General features: G+C 39.3%; 1 protein-coding gene across 4 annotated transcripts in view; it reads right to left on the bottom strand.

The window, feature by feature from the left end:
* The window catches only part of LOC132828413 (protein phosphatase 1 regulatory subunit 12A-like), a 263,395-nt gene that overhangs the window by 13,027 nt on the left and 231,741 nt on the right, over positions 1 to 18,627 (bottom strand). For all 4 annotated transcript variants that reach the window (XM_060845496.1, XM_060845499.1, XM_060845500.1 and 1 more), the window contains 2 exons: positions 8,843 to 8,859; positions 4,540 to 4,687 (listed from right to left, as the gene is read on the bottom strand). In XM_060845496.1, coding sequence (XP_060701479.1) covers positions 4,540 to 4,687; positions 8,843 to 8,859 — 165 coding nt within the window. The remainder of the gene's footprint in view (positions 1 to 4,539; positions 4,688 to 8,842; positions 8,860 to 18,627) is intronic.

Below are 18,627 nucleotides of genomic sequence, written 5' to 3' on the forward strand. Positions count from 1 at the left end.
GAGGAGGAGCATTGAAAATGCGATAGGTGGAAGGAGGTTAAGGTAAGGGTGATAGTGGGGGTGGGGGCGGAGATGTCAAGAAAAAGATTGCAGGTTAGGAAAGTGGTGCTGAGTTCGAGGGTTGGGACTGAGACAAGGTGGGGAGAGGGGAAATGAGGAAACTGGAGAAATCTGAGTTCATCCCTTGTGGTTGGAGGGTTCCTAGGCGGAAGATGAGGCACTCTTACTCTAGCTATCGTGTTGCTATGGTCTGGCGATGGAGGAGTCCAAGGACCTGCATGTCCTTGGTGGAGTGGGAAGGAGATTTGAAGCTTTGAGCCACAGGGTAGTTGGGTTGGTTGGTCCGGGTGTTCCAGAAGTGTTCTCTGAAACGTTCGGCGAGTCGGCGGCCTGTCTCCCCAATATAGAGGAGATCACATCGGGTTCAGCGGATGCAGTAAATGATGTGTGTGGAGGTGCAGGTGGATTTGTGGCAGATATGGAAGGATCCCTTGGGGCCTTGGAGTGAAGTAAGGGGGGGAGGTGTGGGCGCAAGTTTTGTATTTCTTGCGGTTGCAGGGGAAGGTGCCGGGAGTGGAGGTTGGGTTGGTGGGGGTGTGGACTTGACGAGGGAGTCACGGAGGGAGTGGTCTTTTCGGAACGCTGATAGGGGAGGGGAGGGAAATATATCCCTGGTGGTGGGGTCAGTTTAGAGGTGGCGGAAATGACGACGGATGATATGATGTATATGGGAGGTTGGTGGGGTGGTAGTTGAGGACCAGTGGGGTTCTGTCCTGGTGGCGATTGGAGGGGTGGGGCTCAAGGGCGGAGGAGCGGGAAGTGGAGGAATGCGGTGGAGAGCATCGTTGATCACGTCTGGGGGGAAATTGTGGTCTTCGAAGAAGGAGGCCATCTGGTTGTTCGGTATTGGAACTGGTCCCCCTGGGAGCAGATGCAGCAGAGACGAAGGAATTGGGAATATGGGATGGCGTTTTTACAGAGGGTAGGGTGGGAGGAGGTGTAGTCCAGGTAGCTGTGGGAGTTGGTCGGTTTATAGTAAATGTCCATGTTGATTCGGTCACCCGAGATAGAAACGGAGCGGTCTAGGAAGGGGAGGGAGGAGTCTGAGACGGTCCAGATAAATTTGAGGTAGAGGTGGAAGGTGTTGGTAAAGTGGATGAACTTTACCAACGTGGGAGCACGAGGCAGTGCCGATAGTCATCGATGTAGCAGAGGAAGGGGGGGGGGGGGGGGTGGTGCCAGTGTAGCTGCGGAAGATGGACTGTTCCACATATCCTATGAAGAAGCAGGCATAGCTGAGGCCCATGCGGGAGCCCATGGCTACTCCTTTGGTTTGGAGGAAGTGGGAGGATTGGAAAGAGAAGTTGTTCAGAGTGAGGACAAGTTCAGTCAGTCGAAGGAGGGTGTCAGTGGAAGGGTACTGGTTGGTACGGCAGGAAAAGAAGCGGAGGGCTTTGAGTCCTTCATGATGGGGGATGGAGGTGTACAGGGACTGGATGCCCATGGTGAAGATAAGGCGCAGGGGACCGGGGAAGCGAAAATCATGGAGGAGGTGGAGGGTGTGGGTGGTGTCCCGAACGTAGGTGGGGAGTTCTTGGACTAAGGGGGACAGGACTGTGTCAAGGTATGCAGAGATAGTTTGGTGGGGCAGAAGCAGGCTGAGACAATGGGTTGGCCGGGGCAGTCAGGTTTGTGGATTTTGGGCAAGAGGTAGAAAGGGGCGGTGCGGGTTGTGGGACTGAGGTTGGATGGGAGATCCCCTGAGGTGATGAGTTATGGATGGTCTGGGAGATGATGGTTTGGTGGTGGGAAGTGGGGTCATGGTCAAGGGGGCAGTAGGAGGAGGTGTCCGCGAGCTGGCGTTTAGCCTCAGCAGTGTAAAGGTCGGTGCGCCAAACTACTATCGCGCCTCCCTTGTCTGCCAGTTTGATGGTGAGGTTGGGGTTGGAATGGAGGGATTGGAGGGCTGCACATTCCGAGGGTGAGAGGTTGGAGTGGGTGAGAGGGGTGGAGAGGTTGAGGTGGTTAATGTCGCGGCGGCAGTTGGCTATGAAGAGATCGAGGGCAGGTAAGAGGCCAGCACGGGGTGTGCAGGTGGATGGGGTGTGTTGGAGGCAGGAGAAGGGGTTGTCAGAGGGTGGGCGAGAATCTTGGTTGAAGAAGTAGGCGCGGAGGCGAAGGCAGCGGAAGAATTGTTTGATGTCTTGCCGCGTGTTGAACTCGTTAATCCAAGAGCATAGGGGAATGAAGGTGAGGCCTCTGCCGGGGACTGATCTTTCATCCTCAGAGAGGGGTAGTTCTGGAGGGCTTGGTGAAAACACGGCAGGGCTGGGAGCTAGGACGTGGTGTGGGGCTGGAGCTGCGAGTGGGGGCGGGATTAGTCATGGGGGCGGGAATCGGGGAGGGATGGAGATTGGGACAGGGTGGTGTTCGGCGTGCGGGCGAGGTTAGGTGTGCAGATGGAGATCGGCGTGGGGGCGGGGTTAGGCGTGGTGACGGAGATTGGCGTGGGGCGGGGTTAGGTGTGGTGACGGAGATCGGCGTGGGGCGGGGTTAGGTGTGGTGACGGAGATCGGCATGGGGGCAGAGACACATGCGCCGTGGTTGTTGTGCAGGTGAGTGATGTCACTGGGGGTGGAAGTGGCTGTGGCAAGGGCAACCCTTACTTACACATCATGCCATTATGGTGCCCCATAGGCAGAATTAGTCACCACTACCGGATATCTCATTATCTCTGGTATGTTGAGGAATTGTAGTCATCCAGTTTTAATTGGCACTTGGGAGAATGGGAAACTTCATATTAATGATGTTAAATTAATTAATAATGAGATGTCAATGAATAATACACGCAAATAGGCCTCTCACTGCTCACTGGTGAGAATCTCATCTTGTTGCTCGACACTTGGCTGGAAGACAAAACTTTCTGTTTGCAATGTTGAGAAGCTCCTTGCTGGCCATGTTAATCTACTTTCCTAACTTTCTTGTCAATGCCCACTTTGTTCAATGCCTGGGTAGATTCAAACCATAGATTTTTTTTCAAAAAACAAAGCTTTTTTTGTCAGGATATACAGTTGAGCAGATGTTTCATAACAACATTGTAAGAGAAGAACGATTCATTACTTGAATGGATTGTTAAGGGCCATGCCTATTTTAAGTTCTTTGAAAAGAACACTTCTTCCACTAAACCGCAAGTAAATTTGGGTGATTTATATCTGTTTACAAATGGAATACTCAGCAAATTGACTGTTGTTACTATATATGGAATTAAAGGAGCAATTACATTTAAGATGGAGCTAGCACAAACCACAAAATGATTGAAGCTATGCATATGTATATTTGTGCAATAAAATAAACATTTTAAATTACTTGCAGTCTTCTCTAAAGATTCCCAGTTTTCAGATGATTTAGCCATCATAAATTATTACTGAACTGTTTTGGAAAAGATACTCAGTTTTATTCCTTCATTTTGATTTGAAGGATACCATTAATGCACTTATTATACACCACACAAGAGTGGGTAATGTTACCCAGTGACAACTGGGATTTGGTTCAAAACAATAGACCTAAATTTCAATTCTCAGTCCTTTAAATCTAGAACAGAAAAGCACATTTCTCTGGCCAATGGTGAGAATCTGATCTTCCAGAAGTTGGCTCCGAAACAGTCAAAATATTTTCAGATTTATTCCTGACCAGTAGTCACATGAGTGCAATACAGGATATTTTCCCCTGGTACAATTCAAGTCATATTAGGTCATTTTTACAACAGCCACAATGGAGAAAATGCTGTTTGTCGGCAAAGTTTGAATTTAAAATGAGATATTTTTCCAACCTTGCAACAAAACTACTAGCACAATTACAAAGTAACATCATGTTTTAACAAAAATCATGCAGAGAATCTCACAGGTCACCACTTAGGGCATTCTCAAAAGGAATTCAGAACAAAGCAAATGATACTTTCAAAACTGAGACATTGCAAAATTAAAATTAACATGGATTGAAACCTCACACTAACCAAGGCTTTTTGCTGAACAAATACAACCCAACATCTGCTTCCTTATTCATGGCACCATTCATTTGAACCATCATGCCTGAGAGCTTCTAAGATTTAATGACCTTTCCTATAAAGTACAAACACAGACACTTTAAAAGGATTGAGTGAGGACATGTCCCCAACATCAACTTCTTCCATTAATTTGGTTTTGCTATGAGAAAACCTTACATGGTAAAAGGAGAATTCAAGAATTTTCAGCAAGATGCAATTTTGTAGTCTTTCCGTTTCTCAAAGAGAGAAATATATAGATTTATAGAATGTTATATTCTAACTGCAAAACACAAATGCACAAAAACAATGGTGGAGCTGGGTCTAGAAAGGGCAAGAGAGAGCCTCTGTATAGGAATGAGCAACAGGATAAAGTCCAAGGCTAAGATGAAGATAAACAACTTAGTTTTATATGAAAAAAATTGTCATATACATATGAGTCTATAAATCATTATGAATCTGACATTAACACACACCCCTACCCAAACAAAATCACCTACCTTCTTGTAATCCTTGACCCTGTCTTCCTGTTCAACTTTACTAAGGGATGACAGTCGATGCTCCCTACGCGTGTACGAACTGGTTCGACTTAATAAACGGTCACTGTAACTGTCAGCTGATGAAGAATTTGATGATCCTGAATCCAACCTAAACATAAAAGCCATAATTAAACAACATTACATATTTGAACATGCAATACGCAGCCACTAACCGATTTTTCATTAATGCAGCTGGTAAATCAAATGGCTACATTAAGTAATGCTATGGTCGCGGCATTTCAAAACAGTTAACAGATTCCAAAAATGGTCAATTAAGTTCTAATATTACAAAATGTTCCAAAATGTTTCTCCATATTAGAACAAGTATAGCACCATCCAATGAAGGTGATGCAGATCAAATAAGAATCATCAGGAGTAGGCCACAGCTCTCAATCCTGCTCTGCCATTAAATAAGTCGTGACTGATCAAATCCTGCCTTCAATTTCAATTTCACTTTCCTTCCTGTCTCTGCCTCCTCCAATAATCCTCAATTCCCCCGTAGAAAAAAAAGATTGGTGTGATACAGTCTTGAATGCATTCAATGACTCATTCTTCACTGCTTTCTAAGAAAATTCCACACTAACAACCCTCTGAGAAAAGAAATTCCTAATCTACTTTAAATGAAAGACCTCTTCAAACCTGCTCCCTCACACCTGAGTTATAGACTTCCCACAAAGGGAAATATGCTTTCAGCATTCATGTCAGCGAGCCAACACAGAATCTTGTATGCATCAAAAAGATCACCTCCCATGTTCCTCAAAGCTTCAACAAGTATAGGTCCAACCTCCTCAACTTTTCCTCAATTCAATTGCTGCATTACCTGGAGAACCTTCTCTGGGCTTTCTCCATATGTCCTTCCTTAAATAAGAAGACCAAACCGTGGCAGCCTTTTGATTCTTAGCTTGACAGTTTTAACCCGAGTGGTCAAATCGATCTTAAACATCATATTGTGTGGATCATGGACGTCATTTTGGCTTAGCAGTTTCTGTTACATTGCCTGATTCCTCCAAGCCCTCTACTTAGCTCAGTGAGATATTTGTTTCTGATCACCTTTTGCAATAATTCACCACTAGTCAGTCTCCAGAGGTAATGGCCATTAACAACTGTCTTCCAATTGTCAGTGTTAGTATTGCTAGTTTTATTTTTCATTTGCAGGTGGCCCTCTTTTGGAGTACGGATACTTAGGAAAACGTGAGTGGCCAGGTCAATACACAGGTCATTAGGCATTTGGCCATCATCTATTCCATAAATGCGGCCAAGCCAGTACAAGTGTCTAAAATTGTGTAGAATTATGTAAGCTGATAGAATAAGCACAATCCAGGAGGAATTGTTCATCTCGTCCTACCACAAGATGCACAGTGTGACTATGAGGCAGTAAAGACGAAATCCGCTCTGTTTCCTCTCTTGCCAAACATACATAGTACAAGTCTCATCGTTATATAGGAGTGCACTGAAGACTGACGTTTGGTACATTGTTTGGTTCTGTCTTTCAGGTTGCTTGTCAGTCTACTCTCAAAACTGTACACTAAACATGATCTCACCAAAACCTTGGGCCAACGGATAGATTTTTAGGAGCAACTTGAAGGAAGAAAACAAATTATTGATCATATGACATATACAGAGGAGCTTAAGTAGCGAATTTGTGAGGTTAAAACCTAGGAAGCCAAAGTGATGGCCACCAATGGTGGAGTGAGGAAGCTTAAAATGCTGGAATTAGAGGGAAAAGCAAATCAGGATAGGATTTATGAATTTAATAGTAACGTCCTGGGGAGTGTTGCTGAACAAAGAGACTTTGGAGTGCACGTTCATAGTCCCTTGAAAGTGGAGTCCCAAGTAGATAGGACAGTGAAGGCTGCATTTGGTATGCTTGCATTTATTGGTCAGTACATTAGGTAGAGGAGTTGGAAGGTCATATTGCAGCTGTACAGGACACTGATAAGACCACTTTTAGAATTCTGCGTGCAATTCTGGTCTCCCTGTTACAGGAAAGATGTTGTGAAACTTGAAAGGGCTCAGAAAAGATTTACAAGCATGTTGACATAGTTGGACGGGGTTTCAGCTATGGGGGAAGAGCCTAAATAGGTTGGGGCTATTTTCCCTGGAGCTTTGGAGGCGAAAGGGTGACCTTAGAAGTTTATAAAACTATGATGGGTATGGATAGAGTGAACATCTAAGGTATTTTCCCCAGGGTTGGGGAGTTCAAAACTAGAGGGCACAGGTTTAGGGTGAGAGGGGCAAGATTTAAAAATAGACCTAAGGAGTAACTGTTTCGCGCAGAGGGTGGTGCGTGTATGGAATGAGCTGCCAGAGGAAGTGACGGAGGCTGGTATAATTACAACATTTAAAAGGCATCTGGATGGATACGTGAATAGGATGGGTTTAGAGGAATATGTCTGTTTCCTTGCTGTACAGAGGAGAATCTAGGAGACTACAGAAATGAAGAGATAGGCAGCAGGCAAAGAAAAGATTGAAATCCAGAATTAAAACATTAAAATCCTGATACGGCTTGATCAGAAATCTATGTAGGTCAATAAACCGCGGATGTTCTCTGGCTTTTCAGATAGTATGCTGCAGGTCTGGCAGGAATGCATTGGAATATTTAAGTTTCATGATAAAAAAAGACATGAAAGACCATCAACATATGATTAAAGACAGAAAAAACATTATGAAGTGGAATTAGTTGCTTGGCAGTGCTATTGAAGCATAACTGTTGAAGCTTTTCATCTTATACTGTCTGGGCAAAATGGAAGAACACTGAATTTCAAATGGAACAATGATTTATACTGTATGAGAAAAGGTTACAGATTGGTTTTGGAAGACAAAAAGTTTCAGCAACCTTTTTGCAGCAGTTCTGAAGCAGAATAGGTAGTCTCAGTAATGGCATCAAAATGTGTGGGTGCAGGCTCATGTCAGGGTCAAACATGACACCATGCTGGTAAATATCCAATTGATCTCAGGCAGCTGTCAGGCATCAGAGGGATGGAGTTGGTGGCTAGCGAAGAAAGCTTTAAGAAAAGGCTGAAGACAATGGTTTCAATCTGTGCAACATTTAGTTGAGGGAAATTTCTGCTAATTCAGTGCTGCTTCAGAATAGAAGGGGAGTCAAGAGCTGATGAAATTAGTATAACACAACTCACCAAATATATCCACTACTCTAACCCCGACTTCTTGTGCATCCGGACTTTAATAATTTTTTTTGCTAGGTTTTTGGTCAAGTAACCTCATTGCACTTTCTGATTCAGTGTCACATTTTGTTTTCTTAATGCTCTTGAAACACTTCAGGATGTTTTATTATATTAAAATTGCAATAGAAGTACACATTCTTTTTCAGATGGGTTTAATGGACAAGATGAACTTGATGGGGACATGGGGGAGATAGGAAAAGAAACTGCAGAAAGTTGAAAGGTTACATGTTTAGGGCAGGACAAGGAATGAGTTGCAAGGAAATTTAGAACAGTAGGCTAGCAGAGATACATGGCTAGAATGGTCCTGATCTTGATGATAAAGAAATCTGTGAGTTCCTCATAATTTTTGTGGAAGCAGAGGATGAGGAAAGCAGTCTAGAGAAGGCTTTGAGAAGATGGCTTGCAATACAGAAAAGAAGCTGGATTCATCTTTATATTCCAGGATGCTCTGGAACAGTGAGCAGTTTTAGCAAATGAAAGGACGACTTGACAACACTTTGTGAACACTATGAATGACTAAACCAGTTAGTACATACAAAATGAACAAACTCATTACTGAAGGAACCCTTCTTGTGATAGATCAGACATTTATCAGATTCGTACATTGGCTTGTACAAGGAAACAAAATGCTGAATCACTGATCCTACAAATAATTTACGGCACATCCAAATCATTCAATGCTTGAGATGTCCATGCAATTTGCAATGGTTTCCATTCAATTTATGTTGAGATGGACACACTGAAAGCAATATATAAATATCTGGTTGGTCAGTATTTATAGACCCAAGGTTTGGACCTTGTCAAATATTTTACCAACAGACCATATTGGATAATTTTAAATTAACTATAAATATACTGTGACCAATTATTCAACAATTCTTTCAACAACATAGCATTGTTTAAAAAACAGATCCCAAAAATCATTTGATAACAAATCATTCAATTAAAAAAAAGTAGATAACTAAAATATTATTTATACAGCACATGTAAAAAAAAGTGAAGAATAATACAAAATAAGCCATTTTACTTAATGAACACGAATGTAGTTCATATGCAATACAACAGGACAAGGTTCTTACCTGCTGATTCGATCATGCTGAAAAAAAGAAAAAAAAAGCCTTTTAAGATATTGCGGAGTGCTGATGAACAACATATTGAGGAATCCAGGCTAGTAATTTTGGGTTGTAATTACATGTTGTATGCAAGAGAATAATTTCTGTCTGTGCTTACAAGCTACATTATAAAATATGTGCAACATTACCCTGGAGAAAGAGCATCTTCCATTTACTTGCTACTGATGCAGCTTAATGAGACCTGTCCTGCTGTATCTTTTGGTTAAAAAAACAACTGCATCAATAATGTGCATGATAGGTCAATGTTTGGAAGGTTGTCAAAGCCTTGGAAATGCTTTGAGAATAGACTTGCAGGCCTAAACAAGTCTTACTGATTTTCAACTGGACTAGCAGCATGGTAATGCCAGACAGGAAAGGAATTGGTTAAGTTACCATTAACCAATGGTAACCAATTAAACACAGCAGCAACTCAAAATAAAATACAATCTCTCAGCTGGGAGATAGAAACAATGTGAAGTGAGAGACAACTTGCAGCAAAAACATTTGTTTTTTGTTTATATTGCTGTCAAGTGCTTGTCAAATTCTGATCATGTTTCACTGTAAAACTATGTTGTTTTGTATTTATGCAAAAATTCAAATGATTTTCATTGGCTTATGAAATAACTAAGCCACACAGACAGTGTGAAAACAAACTAGTTTTGTTAAAGTTTTAACAAGTGCAGTAAAATCAGCCCCCTTGGCATACAGAAGAAAATGCCAAGTTGGCCACTCAATCACAACCATACAAGCGCCACTGAAAGTACAGGTATATGTACTCTATCGAAAAAAAATAGCAATCTCGATAATGAAGCTTGCTGTGGTTAAAGTTCTCACATGAACTGCATTGAAGACAAAATTTAGCACAGGAAACTGATTGCTGTCAAAAGCATTCTCCAGTCAATACTGTTTTCATAGAAAGCATCTTCACCTCTATATAACCAGCCAGGAACTAAAACACATTGTAATTATTGGCAAGCAAAAGGATAATGAGTTACAAGATCATGCATGCATTGTTGCAATGCTTTTACACCATTATGGGGTCTTCCACTAAAATACCATGTCAATAACAACAGTTAAATTATACACATGACATCTGAAGTTATTGAAGGTATTTTAATTTGCTACCTTTTAATTTTGAATTTTCTACTTTTCAATCTAGTGCAAAGTTAGTATTTCCCACAAAGCATCTAAAGGTCTAGCAGTATGATACAATCTGAGGAAAATACTACAGCTGGCTTTAGAATTAGTGAATGTAAAGATATTATGCTGATATATACATGAACAGCTAGCAACTTCAGGAAATGGTCAGAAGGTGGAAACGTTTCCACCATCAGCTATTCTGACGGAAATTAATTCACAATGGAGGTTAACACTGTTTCTTTCCACAGGTGCTGCTTGGCCTGCGAATATTTCCATATTTTGCTTCTTTTAGAGTTATGACATATGCAGTAATTTCTTTTTAAATCAGGACGCTAATTAAGACTTACATTTCTACCATAAAAATACAACTCATGCTGCAAAAGGAGCTACAGCGATTCAGAAAAATTCTGAATAATAGAAATTATACTTAAAGATATTTCACTTTAACAACAGTTTGAATTCAAATTACAAAGTAGATTACTCATTCTGATAATTTTCACTATTGGCACATTCTAACCTTCACTCCTACAGTCTGACTCAGTATATGAAATAGTCTTAACTATACAAGGTCAGTTTTCTATAATCCAGGCTTTAGTTAATTTGGCTGACTGGTAACTCTGTTCAACACGGCATTTCTGTAACAAGCTTTATATCACATGACACCAGATTATACCCAACTGGTTTATCTGAAAACACTAGCTTTCAAAGTGCTGCTCCATCATCAGGTGTTAGTGAGAGAAGAAGACCTCAGACACAGAATTAAGGAGGAAAAGACCAAAGGGTCATACAACCCATGGGAATGATTTTTGATCTTGTCCAAAACCAATGATTCCACATCACGTTTCATATCAGCTATTTGCAATAGAAAATGCTAATGACAGTCTACAAACTTTTGCAGAAAGTTATACTGATCAAGATTATTCCCTTAAAACTATTTGCTGTTTCAAACGAAAGTTTATTCACATTAGTAAATATAGATACTAGCCAATAAACAGGATTTAAAGGATTTGTATCAGTAATCCTCCAAGACTTCTTCACAAAGGGCATACTAGTACTGTGAACTGAATCATTCGTTTGTAGTTAAGGCTCAAAATAATAGTTTTCTGTGCCCCAATTATTGGTCTGTCATCAGTGTTGTTTAAACAGATGTGCTTAAAAGGTGAGCAAATAACAAATATCATATATTAGGCATATACCTTTTTGCCTAAAAATACATTCAACTTCTTGAAATTTACTTCTAAACAATGCACAAAGAAGAAAATTACACTATAAAAGTATGAATGCAACTCAAAATAGTACAAGGTCACAACGTATTAGAAAGGTTTGGCTTTGTCGATTATATGAAGGAACAAACTATAAACTTAATGGATGTGCTAGGTCAGTCTGAATGTTTGTGGTCTCTATATTGGTGAGACGAATTGCTGACTAGGTGATCGCTTGTAGAATACCTACATTTTGTCTGCAAAAATGACCCTGAACTTCTGGATGCCTGCCACTGCGACTCACCATCATGTTCCTTGGCCAATATCTCTCTCAGGCTTGCTGCAGTGCTCCAGCGAAGTTTAGTGCAAGCTGAAAGAGTCCTGGGAACTCTGCAGCCTTCTGGACTCATATTAGAGCCAATGCACCTTCTCCCATGTCCTTAACTCCCCACACCAGGCCTTGTCATCACATGGGTTACTCCCTCGAACAACTCATTGTCAGCTATTAATGGTTCCTATTAGCAGCTATTCATTCTCCCAGACTGACCTTCACCCATTCCTTTATTCTATCCAATTGTTTCTCTCTCCCTCTCTCTCTGGGGTCCATTCCCATGCATCGTTTACTCCTCCTCCCACCCCCACCCTTTCTTTAGCAAATATACCAAACATTCCCAAGCAATTAGCAGTTCTGAAGAAGGATCACTGCTCCCAAAATGCTGACCCTGCTTTCTCACCACAGATGCTGCCAGAGCTGCTGTGTTTTTTCAGTAACTTCTACTCCCACCCCACCCCTTGCCTCCACTACACGAGTCTAAATACTTGTTACATCCAAGAAAGAAGGTGAAAGTCAAAGACAGGAGGGGGAGTGGTGTTGGTGGTTGAGTTTGGTGTGGCGAGGTGGTTGAATTAATAGTAACAAGAATAGAAAGTAAAAGAGCTTCAATATAAAAATCCTAAAATCTAAGAGTTGACTGCAATGAGTAGCATACCGAATAGTTCTAACATACTGTTGAAAAAAAAAATTAACGTTCTCAGGATAAATGTCACTACTTTTTCCGCTTTCTTTCTTTAGTGTGCCAAGATCATGGGAAGTAATGATATTTTGAAAAGCAATGAGTAAAACACTTACACAGCACAAAAACAGGTCATTCAACCAAGAAAATTCATGCAGTGTTTATGTCTCACACAAATCTCCACCCATTCCATCTGACCTCATCAACAAATCCTCATATTCCTTTGTTTCTTGTGTGCTAATGAAGTTTCCCAGAATCCATCTGAGACAGTAGGAAGAGAAAGACATTTGTGCGAAGTAAGAATAACACCTGAAGTTCCTATCCTGATAAAGAATAAAATAACAGTGTGGAAAAATAACCTTTTGGGGAAAAAAAAATGGTTATTTGTAAAAAGAGGAAAATTCTACTTAGAGCTACAGTACTAAGTGTGAACAAATTTCTACAGTTGACTAAAACCAGTTATATACCAGGTAGAGAGGTCATTCATAATTTTTCAAAAATTGAACCAAAAATCAGTTACACATTTACCAACATTTTTGGAGCATTTCGAATACATAACCATATCAATTGCTGTTTGTTTATTTCAACTTCTAATGTGAAAAACAAGAATCAACATTTGTTTCACTATAATACTAAAATATAATACTCTTACAATCTAGTTGAAAGGAATTATAACAGCTGATTTTAAAAAATAAGACTACACCAGGAGTTTTTTGTTACTAAATTCTTTTTTCAAACTCTGCTCACTGTGCAGCATATCTGTCAATTACTTTGTTTTTGTTGTTAGTTACTTTGGCTATCTTCTATCTGACTTACAAACAATGCAAGATCGAAAGTGCAACTAACACTATCAGTAAACACTAGATAAATTGAAACACAAAGTCCAAATCATCTGCATAGTTAAGTAGCCTGCTCTGGGTCATCCTCAAACTGGTTCTTTGATTAATGAGCCCTCATTTGCAATTTTTTCGTTGATGCAATGAAATAACTGGCTTTTACAGCCTTCAGTGAATATTTTTATAACAATGTGACTCGAACGCAAAAGTGAAAACCTCTCTCATCATTGTTCTAAACTGCAAGTATTGCAAATTTAATATCTCCAGTTCTTTAGTTAAGTTATCCCACTTGCTGTTTAATGATCATTGTCTATTTATCCTATCCATGCCCCTCATAATTTTATAAACCTCTGTAAGGTCACCCCTCAGCCTCCAACACTCCAGGGAAAACAGCCCCAGCCTGTTCAACCTTTCCCTATAGCTCAAATCCTCCAACCCTGGCAACACACTTGTAAATCTTTTCTGAACCCTTTCAAGTTTCACAACATCTTTCCGATAGGAAGGAGACCAGAATTGCATGCAATATTCTAACCGTGGCCTAACCAATGTCCCATACAGCGTCAACATGACCTCCCAACTCCTGTACTCAATACTCTGACCAATAAAGGAAAGCATACCAAACGCCTTCTTCACTATCTTATCTACCTGCAACTCCACTTTCAAGGAACTATGAACCTGCACTCCAATGTCTCTTTGTTCAGCAACATTCCCGAGGACCTTATCATTAAGTGTATAAGTCCTGTTAAGATTTGCTCTTATCTTTTTAAACATTATAAAGCAAAATGGATCCAAATGGAATAGATGCCAGGCATATTTCATGCGCATTGCTCTAATTTTCTACAACTAAAAATTTAATTACTAAAACTAAAAATTAATATATTAAAACACATCAACCATGAACTAGATATTCATAAAACCAGAATTATACGTATTGTATTTATCTCTTTTATTAAAATCTGGTATTTTATTTAATGTTAAATTTCTATCTCATTGCATCAAAGTGGCTTTCTTTTTTAAAAATGATTATTTTACTGAACTTTCAGTACAATAAGTAGAAGGTAAGTAACTAACATTCGCAAATCTAACTATATCACTGATACCTACACGCCTCGCTTCAGAATATTTTTAAAAACAATAAGATCAAAGCTTCTAAACAAAAGAACATGTTTCAGGCCAAATCACCTACCTCAGATCTTCAGCAGATATGGCTGCACAATCGATTGGATACACTATGCTAATATAAATATAATACTGCAGATACCGGAAATTTGAAACAAAAACAAAAAGTGGAGAACTCAGCAGATCTTCAGAACGAAGAGAAGCCATACTGGATTCAATACATTAACTCCTTTTCTCTCTCCACAATACTGCCAAACCTGCTGAATTTTTCTCGCACTTTTATGTTTTTGCTTTGAAAGAGCACACCGACTTATGGAATAACACTGATTACATGTACTTACAACGCACAACAGTGGAGATACCAGTGTAAGCAGCTTACTGTTTTGATGCTATTTGGACCTCACAGCATAATAGCAAGTCAAAGTATTTAATGTTAAATGACAGTTCATTTGTACAATTGAGTTTTTTCCCTTCTAAGACTGGGACCCATGCAAAGAAACTGTACAGATAAAAGAAAATCTAGGTTCCAATAAAACTGACTTTCAACTCAACATAAATTAAATTCCCCTGCATTGCATTTTTCTGCATTAAGCATTGATTTGCAAGAGTGTTCCAAATAGAAATGCAAATCAAAATTTAATTCAAATTTCATGGTCCAGTTCAAATTGTCATCTTCTGAGTCAAATAGAAATTAAAAATGTATTGCTTTTTCCCTTTATGACAAAGATGTGGCACTTGTTGATACAAGGTCATTGCTTCATCTCTAATAAGTTGCAAAGCCACAATTTTCCTAAATATTCCAAATCAAAAAAAAAGGCACTGCATCAACTCTCAGTTATGCTGTTTTCAGAACATGTTGGAACCTAGAACTTGCGATGTTGCTTTATTACCACACATACTCAACCATCCACTTTTTCTTATGAACATATTGCTGTTAATTCAGTGGTACTCAAACCAATCGGCTTTGCCGAATATCACTGTACAACAATATATAAAATATATCTTAGATTCTGAAGTATGGATAGTTCTGGTTGACAAGCACCCAGAACAGCAGACCAAACTTTCATAAACATATCACCAAATGCAAAGCGTTCCACATCTCAGATGAAAATATTGGAAAAACGAAGGTTTGCATTTTAGAATATGTGTATTACAAAATAATTGCAATAAACACTGGCAGCCTTGAAAATAAATATGGAAGGCTATTTTTGGGACCAATGCATTTTAGCTTACATTAATCGCTTTCGTTAATTTTTTCCAAAGTTGCAAATTAAAAAGCAATACTTAGACAGGTCATGACTCTTAGGAATTTTCTCCCTCAAAGGAAGTAAAATTTTTGAATAATTTTAAGTTTGAGGTTATCAGGTTTTTGATAAGCAAGGTGGTGAAACATTATCAGGGTAGGCAGAAAAGTACAATAATCATGATGTTAATAAATAAAGTAGATTCAAAGGGCTGAGCACCCACTTTTGCTCTTTTCTTTGTCCATGTGAATTAGGAACATAAGAAAAAGGAGCAGGAGGCAGCCATCTGGCCCTTCGAGCCTACTCTGCCATTCAGTAAGATCAATGGCTGATCTTTTTGTGTACTCAGCTCCACCCACTCACAGAACTGTCAAATTCCTTTACTGTTCAAAAATGTAGCTCTGCCTTAAAAACATTCAATGAGATAGCCTCAACTGCTTCACCGGGCAAGGAATTGCACAGATTTACAATTTTTTGGGTGAAGACGTTCCTCAATTCAATTGTAAATCTCCTCGTCCTCATTTTGAGGCAATGTCCCCGATTTCTAGTTTCACCTGCCAGTGTAAACAACCTCCCTACTTCGATCTTATCTATTCCCTTCATAACTTTAGTATGTTTCTCCAAGATCCTCCGTCATTCTTCTAAATTCCAATGAGTAAAGTTCCAGTCTACTCATTTCTCCTCATAAGCAAACCCTCTCAACTCTGGAACCCATGATGTGGAGGTGATAGTGTTGGCCTGGGATGGACAAAGTTAATAATCACACACTGGAATCAATCTTGTGAACCTCCTCTCACAAACACCCGATAAAGCTGCAGCATAACCTTCCCATTTTTAAACTTCAATCGTCTAGCAAAGGACAATAATCCATTTGCCTTCTTAATTACCTGCTGCACCTAGAAAACAACTTGAAGCTCCATTCTTGAAGTTGAGTCCATAATCTCAGCTGACATTTAAGTCTAATGCTGAAAATCTCCTGTAGTACCAAAAAGCCCTGTCTTTCATTTGACATGTAAAACCGACACTGATTGTTGAACTGGACACCAAAGCTCCAACTGCAAGGTACAATATGAAGCTTGGATGCCTCTTCATGCCTTGCACAAAGCTGCTTCCTTGCTAACCAAACAACAAATATATCTCCTTTTGAGATCTGTGTGCAAATTAGTTTCACTGTTAACCTGGACAATATTGATTATACTTTTATTTCCTGATTGTGACGTATTTAGGGATGACTTGAGGATATGATAAGGTTCTTTTTTAAGTGGATGTATGTGCGAATAATTTCTTCCACTATAAGTTGGTGAGGACCAAATAAGCCGGGCACTGGTAATAATTTATCCACACTCTCCATTTATATAATGTACCCGTCCAATTTTAATGGTCAATTAAGAAAATGCAACACTAGTAATAAATTTAAAATTTATAGTGTTAGGAAATTCCCAAGTTTCACTGAATACTTTCCATCTCAAAAATCTGCTTTGACAAGCTTGATTCAGCTAGTGACAATTTGGTTATTCTCCTCTACTTTTCACTACTGCCCAGCACATGAATATGTCTAACAGACAGCCATTATCTACTCAGAAATTTTAATGTTAAGTCTCCTTTATGGTATTTTTTTAAAAAACTGCATTCTTCAATCATATAAACAAATTATCAATTGGATGAAATGCATCAAAATGTCTTGATAAAGTATAGTTTTCTTTAAGGTGAAATGTTTTCTTCATCATCCTTGATCAAATTAATTCCTCACTTATGACTGCCGCATACAACAATTAAATCTGAAGAAAAGTCGAAGTCAAAGCTGGTCACTTACTTAAGTGAAAACTAAACATTATAGTCATGTTCGCATGTTGTAAATTGTTTTATTTCTGATTTAACTGTAGAATCTAACAGTGCTGTGCGCTCATTATTATATTTACCAAACTTACTAGTATATCGATGAGATGCACCAATATTAATAATTCTACATTAAATTCATAAAACACCCAAGTTTCATTTAAAAATTGAGTATAAAGGAATTTAATTAATCCGAATAACTCTTCATTTAAAACAATTTAAAAAGTAGTATTACTACTGGTTGGACTGCAAAACATTGTAAGGGAGTAGAATGGAGAGAAAGAAAGGAAGAGATAGTCAATTAAGTAGAAAGAAGTGGAAGATCGTATGCAAGAGACATAAACATCAGATTTGATTTTTTTATATTCGAATTATCTACTCATGCTTATGATTACTGTTTGAATGAAAACGCATTGCGCCAGGTTATAATGATTATCTTGAATAAGCAACCCTCTACCCTCTAAACATCTACAGTTCATTTTCATACACGAAGAACTGCTAGTCAATTTGTGCACCTCAAGGTGGTTGGTGGCCACAAAATCTCCAGTTTTATTTCAGCTAATGATCGACACCACATTCTAGTGGTGTCTCATATGGAATTCTTCATCATATGAATGCTTTAAAATTAGCCTTTCATTGGCATTTTTAGGACATGCAGTGTCCCTTGAATATCAAAGATACTTTGAACTCCAACAACGTCATCATCCAAATCTATAAAGAATGAAATTATACATTAACTGAAGGTAACATGGAATTACATGAAATGCATCAAAATGCCTTGATTTGACAAAGAGCAGTTTTCATGAAGATGAAAAGTTTTCTTAAATCATCCTAGATAAAATTAATGTACGGTTGCTGCAATAGGTTTCTTTCCATTTAATTCAACATCTCTTTCAGACTTTTAGTGTATTCCAGGCTGGGCTCCTCTGGCAGGTTTTGCCTGGGCCCCAAACTCTGCTTTTCCACTGCACATGAAACAGCAGTATATCTGCTCCACGACAGCTGTTGCTAATTACATAAGACTTCCACAGTAACCTCCCACAAACTGTTCCTGTATATACTTAAAGAGACCACACAATCAGATTTGGAATTAACTGGAGCTAGTTACAATTGCTATTAAACAAAAACAAAACACCATTACTTTCCTTTGGCTTTTTCAGCCTGCTATACATTTAACGTACTGATTAAGAGCCGGGGGCATACATATATACTAATACTAATAACAGAGAAGGAAACATAAGTCCAACATTTCATTGCACCATTAAACAGCAATACAAGTCACACTTCAAAATACATTGCGCAGCAGACAAAAAAAATACATTTGACTAGCATATTTGCTACTACTTGCATGCTTCTAAATCA

Source organism: Hemiscyllium ocellatum, chromosome 26 (genome assembly GCF_020745735.1).
Source record: "Hemiscyllium ocellatum isolate sHemOce1 chromosome 26, sHemOce1.pat.X.cur, whole genome shotgun sequence".
NCBI classification, from domain to species: domain Eukaryota; kingdom Metazoa; phylum Chordata; class Chondrichthyes; order Orectolobiformes; family Hemiscylliidae; genus Hemiscyllium; species Hemiscyllium ocellatum.